The sequence below is a fragment of the Portunus trituberculatus genome, chromosome 27, assembly GCF_017591435.1.
Source record: "Portunus trituberculatus isolate SZX2019 chromosome 27, ASM1759143v1, whole genome shotgun sequence".
In the NCBI taxonomy this organism is placed as follows: Eukaryota; Metazoa; Arthropoda; class Malacostraca; order Decapoda; family Portunidae; genus Portunus; species Portunus trituberculatus.
In genome coordinates, this window is record NC_059281.1 from 3,455,479 (window position 1) to 3,467,573 (window position 12,095).

Genomic DNA, 12,095 nt, shown 5'->3' on the forward strand with positions numbered 1-12,095 from the left:
CAAGGTTATAAATGATGTAATGAGTGATAGAATTGCATTGTACAGTAAATTATGATTTTGTTTCCACACCGCTGAAGAGGTAAAAGTCAAGCACGGGACCTAACCCAGGTCACAGTCATACAGGTGACACACAACTCGTGAGGCCTGGTTGTGCAGGCCTAAATGTTCCCACTCGCCCAGGTTTTAATATACATTTTTTAACAAGAAAATAACACACAATCTGCTGATATTCCCTCCAGCTGCATTAAAAAAAAAATCATTATTTCACTACTTAACCATCTTAGAACTACAGAGAAAGTCAGCATAAGCCATTCTATTTATTTAAGGAAGACTGTAAAGTAACTATGCCAAGTTTCATTGTTGTTGTATGAGTACTTCACAGACATTGAGTTTGGTTTCTTGGCTATAATAGAATATTTATTTTGAGTTATAGCATTAGTTTATATTTACCTATCTGTGACGTCTTTCATATACAGTGGAGACTCAATACTAAAACGTCTAAATAGTAGAACTTTACAATACTCAAACACAAAAGTTTGATTTAATACTCAAAAAAATCCCTGATTGTCGAATGCCACACATGTAGTTGTAAACAAAGGTTCCCTGGCCTCTCCCTCTCCTCCCTCCGCTAGTTGTGCTGCCGCGGTCAACAGAATAACATTCTTGTACAGTGGTACTTCGACATACAAATTTAATTCATTCCGTGACGATCATTGTATATAAAAAAAATCGTATATCAATAAATTTTTCGCATAGAAATTAATGGAAATAGAATTAATTCCTTCTTGTGATATGAATTTACCCCCCAAAAAAATTAACATGCTTTAAATACCAACCAAATATAGACTCAATATAAGATAAATACAATGTTTATTGTATGCATGATATAAATCAACTATATTGCCCAAAATAACAACTTAACCCGCAAAACTCAGGACACATCGATAGACGTTCATCACACAAGACTTGGGGCATGTCAATAGACGTTTAGGCTTTTTACGTCTATATTTTGGCTATTTTCTTCCCGTTTTCTTTGCTTATGAGCTGGCAACACTCATCAGGAGTAAACATATGCTCTACGTCACTGTGTCACCAACGATGGATGGTGGGAGAGACAGTGATTTCACTGTGTCTGATTCCGCCACCTCTCCCGCATGCCTTACTTCTATACCTCAGGTCTCTCGCCATGTTACTGGGAGACAACTTTTGAATGAGAGTGGCTCGGCCCGTTTCCTATCGCTCTAGCCAAAGCTAATGAACCCGATCGGATGCAGAGCCACGTAAACCAATGATACCACCTCATTCAACCTGTGATATTTTAGTAACCATGACATCTAGAGACTTATGGTGTTTTGCATTGCAAAGAGGAAGAGTTGTTTGTGGGCAGAACACCATTTGTACTCACTCGTTTATTGAATTTCTAAGTGTAATCAGTATGTGAATACCAGCTATTTTGTGTGTTTCTCGCCAAACTTTTACTTTTGGGACTCATGATTTTGAGTTCACAAAACTTAAGAAAAAATACACACTGCTGAGGAGCACAGACACATACATGCACAAAGGATGAACAACAATACACAACGTGGACTGAATGTTCTGGTGGACGGGTAGCCGAGCGATTGCTGCGCTACCTACCGATGGCTATTCGTATTTTAAAAATATCTTCGTATTTCAATGGGTAAATTATGAAATTTTTTGTCGTATATAAAAAAAAATTGTATGTTGGGGCGATCATATCGAGGTATTACTGTACATTGTTTGTAGTTTTTCATTTATGAACTTACATTAACACCGAAGGCTTATTAATGGTGAAAATATCTGGTAATCAAACGGCTGCACATTTGTTCGTATACAAAGCTCTGTCCTCTCCCTTCTCGCAACCGTCACTGTCCTGTTTTGATACCAGTAATACTGGTAATACTGGTAATACCAATTTACTGGATGACAGTGCACATCCCTAGTCCTGCATAGTGAATTACTAATGAAATACCGTGGTATTTCATTAGTAATTCACTATCATTCACTGCCATGGAATCCAGATTATCCTCATGGCATGAGCGTATATGAATACTAAGATATGATATCCATTATAGCAGGCAATAGAGGAGTGGAAACAAATTTAATATCATGGTGAAAGACAACACGCCATGCTAAAAAAGGTCACAAGAAGAAGAAGAAGCGGCCAAGTCGCCGGAGTCTCAGCAGTCTGTGGCCGATCTCATCATCTCTGCTTTATTTGTTGGAATTTCATGTAAGATTTCACTTTATGCATTACAAAAACAATCCTTTCTTGGGGACAAGGCTTGTAAAAAGGTAATAGAAATATATATATATATATATATATATATATATATATATATATATATATATATATATATATATATATATATATATATATATATATATATATATATATATATATATATATATATATATATATATATATATATATATATATATATATATATATATATATATATATATATATATATATATATATATATATATATATATATATATATATATATATATATATATATATATATATATATATATATATATATATATATATATATATATATATATATATATATATATATATATATATATATATATATATATATATATATATATTTTTTTTTTTTTTTTTAAATCCATGTGGTATGTTGAGGACCAGCCCAGAACGCATCCCCCTATTTCCATTATTTCCTATGGGAAAATTATGTCCGCTTAATGAATTTCCACTCTATGAACAGCTTTGACACCCCCTATCCTGTTTGTTAAGTGGAGTATTACTGTACTAGTACTGCAGTTAAATAAAATGTGTGTTTGGTACTTCATTTATTGTTTTATTTTTGTCTTTTTGGTAAAAAAGTGTTTTTTTGAGAGGATCTGGGAACCTAACCCCTATTTTCCCATAGGGCCTATTACTCGCCCAACAGGAATCTCACCGTGCACGACGAGCTCAGGAACCTAACTGTCATGTTGGGCGAGGTATGACAGTAAACATGGGGTTTTGCTAGGATGAGAACGAATTACCTGATTTATAGGTATCAATAATCAAACTTTTTAATACTCGAACAGCCATTTGGAATTAATTAAGTTTGAGCATTGAGTCTCTACTGTATATCACAGCAATCACACGTCACTAATTTAAGAAGTATATCACCGCCACAGGCAAGGGAATACTCTCGCTGACCCCATCACATACCTGGTTTCAGACTGCTAGCACTATAATGACTTATGGAAGCTCACAGGTGATTTCACACACTCTACACTACTCATATGTTCCTCCATTCCCAAATTGTGTTCCAGAAAATTCTGAAAAGGTTACAGAATGTTCCATAGTGCACTATAATGGGATTATGATACTACTCATGGCTTACAGAAGCTCACAGGTGATATGTAACCATTGATAAACACCTCTCACAGGGCTCTGTGGCTTCTTTCCTCCTCTTGTCTTTGTTTTGAATGCATAAATATGTGTTCTGTTTTAATAATTCTAATAAATCAATATCTTTTCAGAATATCACTAAAACTTTAGATAAATCAGATCCTTGGATATTTTGACAAAGTGTTCTCAAAAATTAATCTAATTTATAGAGTTTACTGTATCAAGGAATATGACAAGTCTGACACATGTACATGCTTGACAGAGTAGTGACATGATGAACATACATGGAGATGAAAGTCACCCACCTGAAGTATAAGTCATGGGTCTGGACTGCCTCCTTGAACCAAGTTGAGTCGCCCTCCACCTCAAGGCTGGGAACCTGACAGACACAAGCAACACCCAATTCTCACTCTCTCAGCTACACCAAGCTGGATGGATGCACAGAGCATCATATACACTTGACCCTTGTTTATCCGGACCTTATTTATCTGGATTTTGATTTATCTGGACAGTGTCCAGATAATGATTTAATAATTTGAGTCTGGACGGCCAACAAATTAATTCAAACAACTCGTGCCTTGCACACTTCCAGAAACGGTCAAAAGATGGCAGCATCTCTACAGCAGATGGTTGTAAACAAGTCCGGCCGATGCTACAGAACACTATGTATTGTCCAGTATCAGTAAGGAAGTTTGTGCATCTTTCAGTACCTCAGAACTCTTAATTATGTCTCCAAAGGTTGTTAGACTTAAGTGAGTGGCCCTAGCCGTGACTTCAGAACTGGAATTAATAAGAAAATTAAAGAAAGAAGCAAGAGTTACGAGTGTTTGTAAGGAGAATGGTATGGCCACGCAAACTGTGTCAGACATGACTAAATCAAAATATAAGCTGGTAGAATACTCTGCCAAATACTGTGTGGATGCATCATCAAGTAAAAGTGGTAAAGCTGTACCAAGGAAAAGTGTAAGGAGTGGAAAAGATGTTTCATTAGATGGGCTGCCATCATGAAGTGGTATGTGCAGCAGCTAAGAAGCTGGCAAAGAAATTGATATAGAGAATTTCAAGGGGAACAATGGGTGGCTGTGGCGATTCCACAATCGACAGGCATTTCAATAATATTGTGCAGGATGAAGCTAGCAATGCGGATACAGCCAGCATCGCATGACACAGCTGCATGTTGTGGTAGTATACTTAGTGTACTTAACATCTATGAAAATTTTTTTCACATACTAGTTAGGTTAATTTTAGTGTTAGGTTAACTTAGATTAAGTTTGTTTTGGTTTAGTTAATCCAGGAAACCAAAATAAACTTTGCAGTTTTCCAAAAGTCTAAGGAGGCAGACGATCATATTTAGCAAACAAAGAACCCATTTGTGTTTTTCATTATCCAGAACATTATCTAGCACCATTTACTCCTGAAAAATGAGGGTCGAATGTGCACAGCCTGCTTGCACCTGGTACTATTATTTCTCAAATTGAATTATGCAGGACCTATAAGCTATTCATTATAATATGGTAGCCTATATCCTTTCATGAATTATTATAATGGTAACTCAGAAAAAAATCAAATACATGAAATATTATGTATGCACCACTGTGAGTAGAATATCAGATCATCTGCAACATTAACTAAGTGATATATGATAGTCTACAAATTGAATATATACATGCAATGATTCTTGACCCCTTGCTCTCACCTGCAGCCTTAGGTCACAAGGGGAGGTGCCAACAGTGACAATGACCCTTGCTGCCACATTGATGGAGGACTCCTGGTGGTTCCCTGCAGTGGTAGTGGCCGCCTCGCCCCGGTACAGGTACACATACTGCTGCCCTGTTTGATATGTAGTCTGCCTCTCACCTGCAGACACAATTTTTTTTTAGCAATACTCTTCAAGAAAAATTAAAGTCTTTAGCTTCCTTGGCATTCTTAATTAATTTCATTGATCAACTTAATAGAATTTGACAAAACAGTAAAGGTAATGCAAAAAAGTCTGTATACTGTAACATCATTGCAAGGAAGACGGGTAATGGAGAAGCAGGTGATGGTGGAAGGGGAGAAGGGGAAGGAGGGAGAAGAGAGGCATCAGGGGAGGTAATACTAAAACTACACCACACTCATAACATTCTCTTAGCCTTGGCACATCACTGCATTAGTATGGCACTCTTGTCCATCCTACTTTTGGTCTTCATTACCATACTGTCTTCGGTGTTTATAATGAAGGCTGGGATCAATGAATGCATGTAAGTATACACATTTTTGTACACATAGAATGCAGTGGTGATGGAAACAATGGTATAGGAAAAAGCTTTAAAGGATAACTAATCAGGAACAAATTTGTTCCTTTGCTCTTCTTTCCCTCTCTCTATTGTATTCCATATTATAATAATAGCAATGATGATGATGATGATGATGATAATAATAATAATAATAATAATAATAATAATAATAATAATAATAATAACAACAACAATAACAATAATAATAATAATAATAATATGTACGTATATATGTATGTGATGGCATATCAACAATCTAGCTGTGATTTTTCTTCACCTCACTGAGAGGATGAGAACACAAAGCTCCACTCACCTGACGAGCTGCATGTCTTTGCACACATCGTCTCGGAGCCGCCTGGAAGAAAAAAACAAATAAGCTAACTATAGCGACTGACCATACTGAATCTGATGTTAATGAAATGAGAGTTAAAGTGTGATCATCCGATGAATATACAATAATAATAATAATAATAATAATAATAATAATAATAATAATAATAATAATGATGATAATAATAATAATAATAATAATAATAATAATAATAATAATAATAATAATAATAATAATAATAATAAAATAAAAAGAGGAATTAGAGAAGTTAACTTAGATGCAAGTCTACGGATGAAGTGATAACATAAGTGTGATATCATGGAGAAATTAAGAAGCTGACAAAGCTAAGAATCGAGTCAATAACTTGTGAAAGTAAATGAGAGTTAAGGTGTGAAAATGAGTAGGTATAGATGCAATGAAACCATTGAGAAAGGTAGTGAAAGTTTGGATAAAAACGAAAGTCAACGTGTGTTAGAAATTTAAAAATACATAACTGGTGCTAATATTTAGGCTTGGGTGAACACTACACAAACAGGAGAGAGTTTGCACCTTTCCTTTCCTGACTGCCTTTACATCCTTTCCTTACACACCTGTGGAGAACGCCTCCTCCATTCTTCGGCCGCTGACGCTTCCCGCTGAAACTTCCTCTCTGTAACCAGCGCCATCTTGAACATTAAGCCAAGAACGACTATATCCCGGCCGTTCATTGGGTGCAGTGCGGTCATATCCCGGCCGTTCATTGGGTGCAGTGCGGTCATATCCCAGCCGTTCATTGGGTGCAGTGCGGTCATATCCCGGCCGTTCATTGGGTGCAGTGCGGTCATATCCCGGTCGTTCATTGGCTACAGAGCGATCGTATCCCGGCCGTTCATTGACTACAGAGCGATCGTATCCCGGCCGTTCATTGGTTACAGTTCGGTCGTATCCCGGCCGTTCATTGGCTACAGTGCGGTCATATCCCTGCCGTTCATAAGCTACAGTACGGTCATATCCCGGCCGTTCATTGGCTGCAGTGCGGTCATACCACGGGCGTTCATTGGTTGGCCGTCTGACATGGCCGCTGCGATCGTATCCGGGCCGTTCGTTGGAAACTGTGCGATTGTAACCTGGCCGTCTACCGTAACTCCTAGAATCATAGCTAGGCCGTGCAATGGAAGTTGTGCGATAGTCAGGTCGTTCATTGGCAGGTGAACGATCATAGCTTGGTCGTTCATATTGCGGCCGTTCATTAGCCGGAGTGCGATCATATCCCGGGCGTTCATTAGCTGCGATGCGATCATAATTAGATCGTTGATAGCCCGGCCGTTCAATAGGTGCGGTGCGATCGTATCCCGGGTGTTCATATCCTGGTTGTGCACGGTATCTTGAGCGGTCTGCTGCCTGACCGTACAGGCTAAAGCGAGGATCAGCAGGCCTCACGGAACGCACTGGGGGGCGATGTTCCGCAATGGTGTGACCCAGTTGGGGAGCAAGAAGGCCATCTTGCAGCTGCTGGGACCCAGCCAAGGCTGAGCTCGCAGAATCATCCGAGGCTGGTTCGGTATCATCATCAATCAGGGTCGTCGCTGGGAACATATACATACACACACAAAGAAAAAAAAATAAATAAAACTAAATATGATAACTTGAAATAAATGTACTTACGCATATGTATATTTATGTTTGCATATCTCAGAAACAATACCATACACATCAATATTCAAGTTGCTAACATATCCTCCAAGACAAGGGCAAACACGCAGGACCAAGCTACCACATTACCGCTAAACAGAGAGCACAAACACCCACCCAAGGAAGTGTTGCAAGGCTGCAATAAACATGCGTTGCCACTGTTCCCTATACTAATGTAGGGGAAAGGCGCGGGCCCAAATTGAAGTATAGTCCAGTTTGAATATGACTACTAGCCGGTCCTTTCTGAAACCATCAAGCACATCCACCTAGTTTTCATTTGATTTTGTTTATGTAAGATGGCCTCTAGCTTGAGGGATAAAAAAGTGAGAAAGAAAGAACCCCCTGTAGATGGCAGTTCCAAATGAGGACAGTCCAACATAATCCACAATTACAAGAAGTATTCTGAAGTCTTGAAAGAGTTAAAGTCATGCACGTAAACACGGGAGGAAACAGAAGCAGAATTCCAGAGTTCACTAGTAAAAGGGATAAGTGACTGGGAAAACTGCGGTTAACTTGAATAAATTTGAAGATGCATAAAAAAATTAGCAGTACTTTCCACAATAATCTTACATATCAGGGAGCTTCACCGTGAGGCCATAACGACTAGCCTACACACAACTTTGAATGTCATGCACGGAAATACATGCTGCTACACTCGTTTTCATTTAAATAAAAAGCTATTTTTTTCGGCCTATGATCTCTTATATCTCGTGTCCTATTTGAAAGACCCAGCTAACCCTGTAGATTTTCTTAAAGTCATATTCACGCAAGACGCCGCCTTTCTTTTACGTAAAAGCGATGCCATTACATTGAGCCAGAGCGCAGAGCGCAGAGTTTCACATGGACAAGGGTTATGACGAACAAGCGATTCAACAGCAGTGTTAGTGTCAAGTATTTCCCCCGACATGATGCGCACACACACTACATACACGTAACACGACAAACATAAACAAAGCATCTGATGACAATGATATGCACATTTTAACACACACACACACACACACACTTGAATACTGGCTTCGTAAAGATTATTTTCATATCAAACAAAATTAAATCAGAATCTGACCATTTCATCAACGAAAAAAAAGTTCCCTGTCAAGCGTTTATGTAAGCTTAGGATGTTTGTGAGGTGGGGGGAAGGTAGCTGACGTGAGGCAATACAGGATAGTAGGACTTGACTGAATTCATGCATTATCGAAACTGAAAAGTGACGCGTATATTAATCTTAGCTCAGTGTAACAGTTCTTGAGGCTCTCCTGACTAATACTTTATTTTAGCACTCAATGAAACCATCACAACTTTGTCAGCTACACTAACCCTTTAAGTAAATGGTTACACGTTTGATATTTGTTTGCAACTGGTACAACGATGTGTGAATGTCACATTTCTTCATAAGCGTCTCTTTCCTGAATTATAGAATACTAGAGAAAAAAAAAAAAAAAATATATATATATATATATATATATATATATATATATATATATATATATATATATATATATATATATATATATATATATATATATATATCACTAGTTTATTGTGTATATTGCAGCAAATCACGAGCCAACGTCCTCCATATACCAAGAACTTTTATGAAAAAAAATACAAAGCAAATAATATTTCGACTATAAATCAGATAGTTTTCAATGAAACAGCAATACAGGGATCAGCCAGCCAGTTACTGAATGTGGTCAAATCAACCCCCCCTTTACCCTACACGCTGGACGGCGCAGCTTAAGCGTGGCCGTGTAAAAGTAGGAGAGACTGACCTGCGCTGACCTGTGCTGCCAGCAGGACGGCGGTCACCACCAGCAGTCTCATGTTGGCCCGTTGACCACTGCTGGGCCACACCCTCGCCTCAGCAGCCCGTCTTACCTGGCCTGTCACCAAGTGTTACAGGTGACTCGCCAGGTACCAGGTATATATAACAATGTTTTGTTGCGAGCACTCTAAACTTCACCAAGTGACTCAGTAGGTGCACATAACACACATGTACAGACAAGGCATGGCAATACAAGCACCAGCAGCGCGCCTCTGACCACTGCGGAGCGGGCCACCTTGGATGCCTTATATACCCTTCGTGGGGGAAAGGCTCACCGCCGGCCGTGGTCCTCGTCCCGTCCACACTCGTACAATAACCCAGGCGCTGGTTGGGGCCAATATATTCGCGGTGTCTGCGAGATTGAACTTATACTGAAATCACTGTACAACGATCATGCTGAAAGAAAATTTCAATAAATATAATTTGAGAGGTACTTAGAAACCCCTTTTCAATTATCTTTGCCGAAGGAAAGAGGAAATTACGTAATGGGTACACGGAGTACGCAGCGTGCTAGTACCGCCAGGGGGCGACTCATTATTATTGCCAGGAGGGATTGACGCCGCCAGGCAGGCCCCAGGTACCTGTTGACCCGCCTGGCGCCCTCCCCGTGGCTGGGGTGGGCAGGATGCGGGCATTTGACCGGGACCGTGGTTGACACCGGTGACAGAGAATGAAGGTCAGTGTCACGGCGATTCTACCATTGCCAACCGTAGCAACAAGACTCACCTCGCTGAACGCCGGACACAAAGTTGTGGTACCGAGGCACTGTGTGCCAGACGCAAAGTTGTGACATTACTTAAATAACGACTAATGCCAAGTTGCGGCGTTGAACCACGACGTTGCAACGCTAATCTTTTGAGGCGGCGGCGAAGCAGCGACACTGAAACCATCATAACCATGTGACGCCGGCAGCCAGGCTACGAGCGACAATGAACAAACGTGTGGACGACGCACTTGTATGCCTAGTGCCAATTCTGCACAGTTCGGCTTGGCCTCAGATGACCACGGCTCCAGAAGATGACACGCCTCGTTTTGGTTGGAATAAACCTACAGGGAAGGAGGATATCCTTGCTACCTTTCTTCTTCGTTCCTCTCAGTTGCTGTTTTGCAATGCGTGGATATATACGGTGGTACCTAGATATCATTCTTCTAGCTTTACCGCATATAATAATAATAATAATAATAATAATAGTAATAACTAAATGGATCGAACTTGAGAATAGATAACTTATCGAATTGTGGTTCAACAAAGACGTACTTGGTCACTGCATCAGCAAGGCCTCGAGCACTCACTCGTAGTCTCGCGCGGCGCTGCCTGAAACACTCCACTGTAATGTGTGTGTGTGTGTGTGTGTGTGTAGAGAGAGAGAGCGGGAATAGGATCTTTGTGAGGCAGGTATATGCAGTATATAAGTGAGGAAAGGAAGAGACGTACAGTACAAGAATGAAGGAGAGGAAAGAGAGAGAGGAGAATGCAATGATCACTCGGGGTGGGGGGGGATTAAGTACTGCTGACGGACAAAGTTGTACATACATGCGTAAATGAGGATGTTTGTATGTACTTGTGAGCACTTGACGGACAATACTGTTTAAGAAAAACGCATCAACGCACGCTGAACAAAACACACACACACACAAAAAAAAAGTAAAAAGGACTGGCAACATCTGGTAAGGATGCACAAAGCTAAAGCTACCATTCCACAATCAGGGTAAGAAAAAAAAAATGTGAGTTCAAGCTTGATAAAGTTAGATAAAAAAAACAAATAAAAGACGGAAAAACAAGTTATCAAATAGAGGGAAAGATGAAGGGAATAAACTCCGTAAACAGGTTGCTAGTGAAGTCAGTGGGTAGTTTTAAAAGATCTGATTAACTTTTAAATGAGGTGAAAAAAAAAAATAAAAAAATAAAAAAAATATATATATATATATATATATATATATATATATATATATATATATATATATATATATATATATATAGGGTTGTTTTATATACTGTAGGGACTACCACGTGTAGGCCTGTCACCTTGCATTTTCCTTGTGTTATAAATCACCTACCATATGATAAATATTCATACTCTCCTGCCACAAGCCTCACTAACCCAGGATAACACCTTTCTCTTTATCACATACAGAGGTGTTCCTTACACTCAGGCAAACCAAATACTCGTATTTCCTTGGGATCCCAACTTGCCCAAGAAAGAAAGAGGTACACAAATTCCAATCGATTTGACACAATCAGTCACTACACACAGCTGTGCTGTGACAAGGTATAGACCTCATGAATTTGGCTGTCTGAAATATCATGAAATGGTCGTTAATGAATGATGAGTCTGATGAATAGTATTTGTTTACATATCGCATGTCTTGAGGGCCCCATACTTTTTTTTTTTTTTTTCTTGGGTTCCTGGGGAACCTTGGAACGCCACTGGTCTCACACTGCAACAGTTCTATAGTTCATGTCTGCCTCTATCATCATCTGTTGCGGGTCGATATCCCTTGTGAATCATTCACGCTAATACATTAAGTCACGGACAGGACCACAGCAGTGAGAGGCCGCTGGATAACTAGCAGGCAGAGCATATCCTGGCGGCAGCT

At 39.4% G+C, this 12,095-nt stretch overlaps 1 protein-coding gene across 2 annotated transcripts in view; it reads right to left on the reverse strand.

Annotated features, from left to right (window-relative positions):
• LOC123509550 overlaps positions 1–9,701 on the reverse strand; it is a 103,340-nt gene extending 93,639 nt beyond the window's left edge. Inside the window, exons 1-5 of one of the 2 annotated variants that reach the window (XM_045263919.1) lie at positions 9,445–9,701; positions 6,592–7,566; positions 5,984–6,025; positions 5,091–5,251; positions 3,700–3,773 (exon numbers count right to left, since the gene is read on the reverse strand). In XM_045263919.1, the coding sequence (XP_045119854.1) occupies positions 3,700–3,773; positions 5,091–5,251; positions 5,984–6,025; positions 6,592–7,566; positions 9,445–9,496 (1,304 nt within the window). In that variant the 5' untranslated portion in view covers positions 9,497–9,701. The remainder of the gene's footprint in view (positions 1–3,699; positions 3,774–5,090; positions 5,252–5,983; positions 6,026–6,591; positions 7,567–9,444) is intronic. The other variant, XM_045263920.1, reaches the window with a different exon arrangement.
• Positions 9,702–12,095: the final 2,394 nt, after the last annotated feature.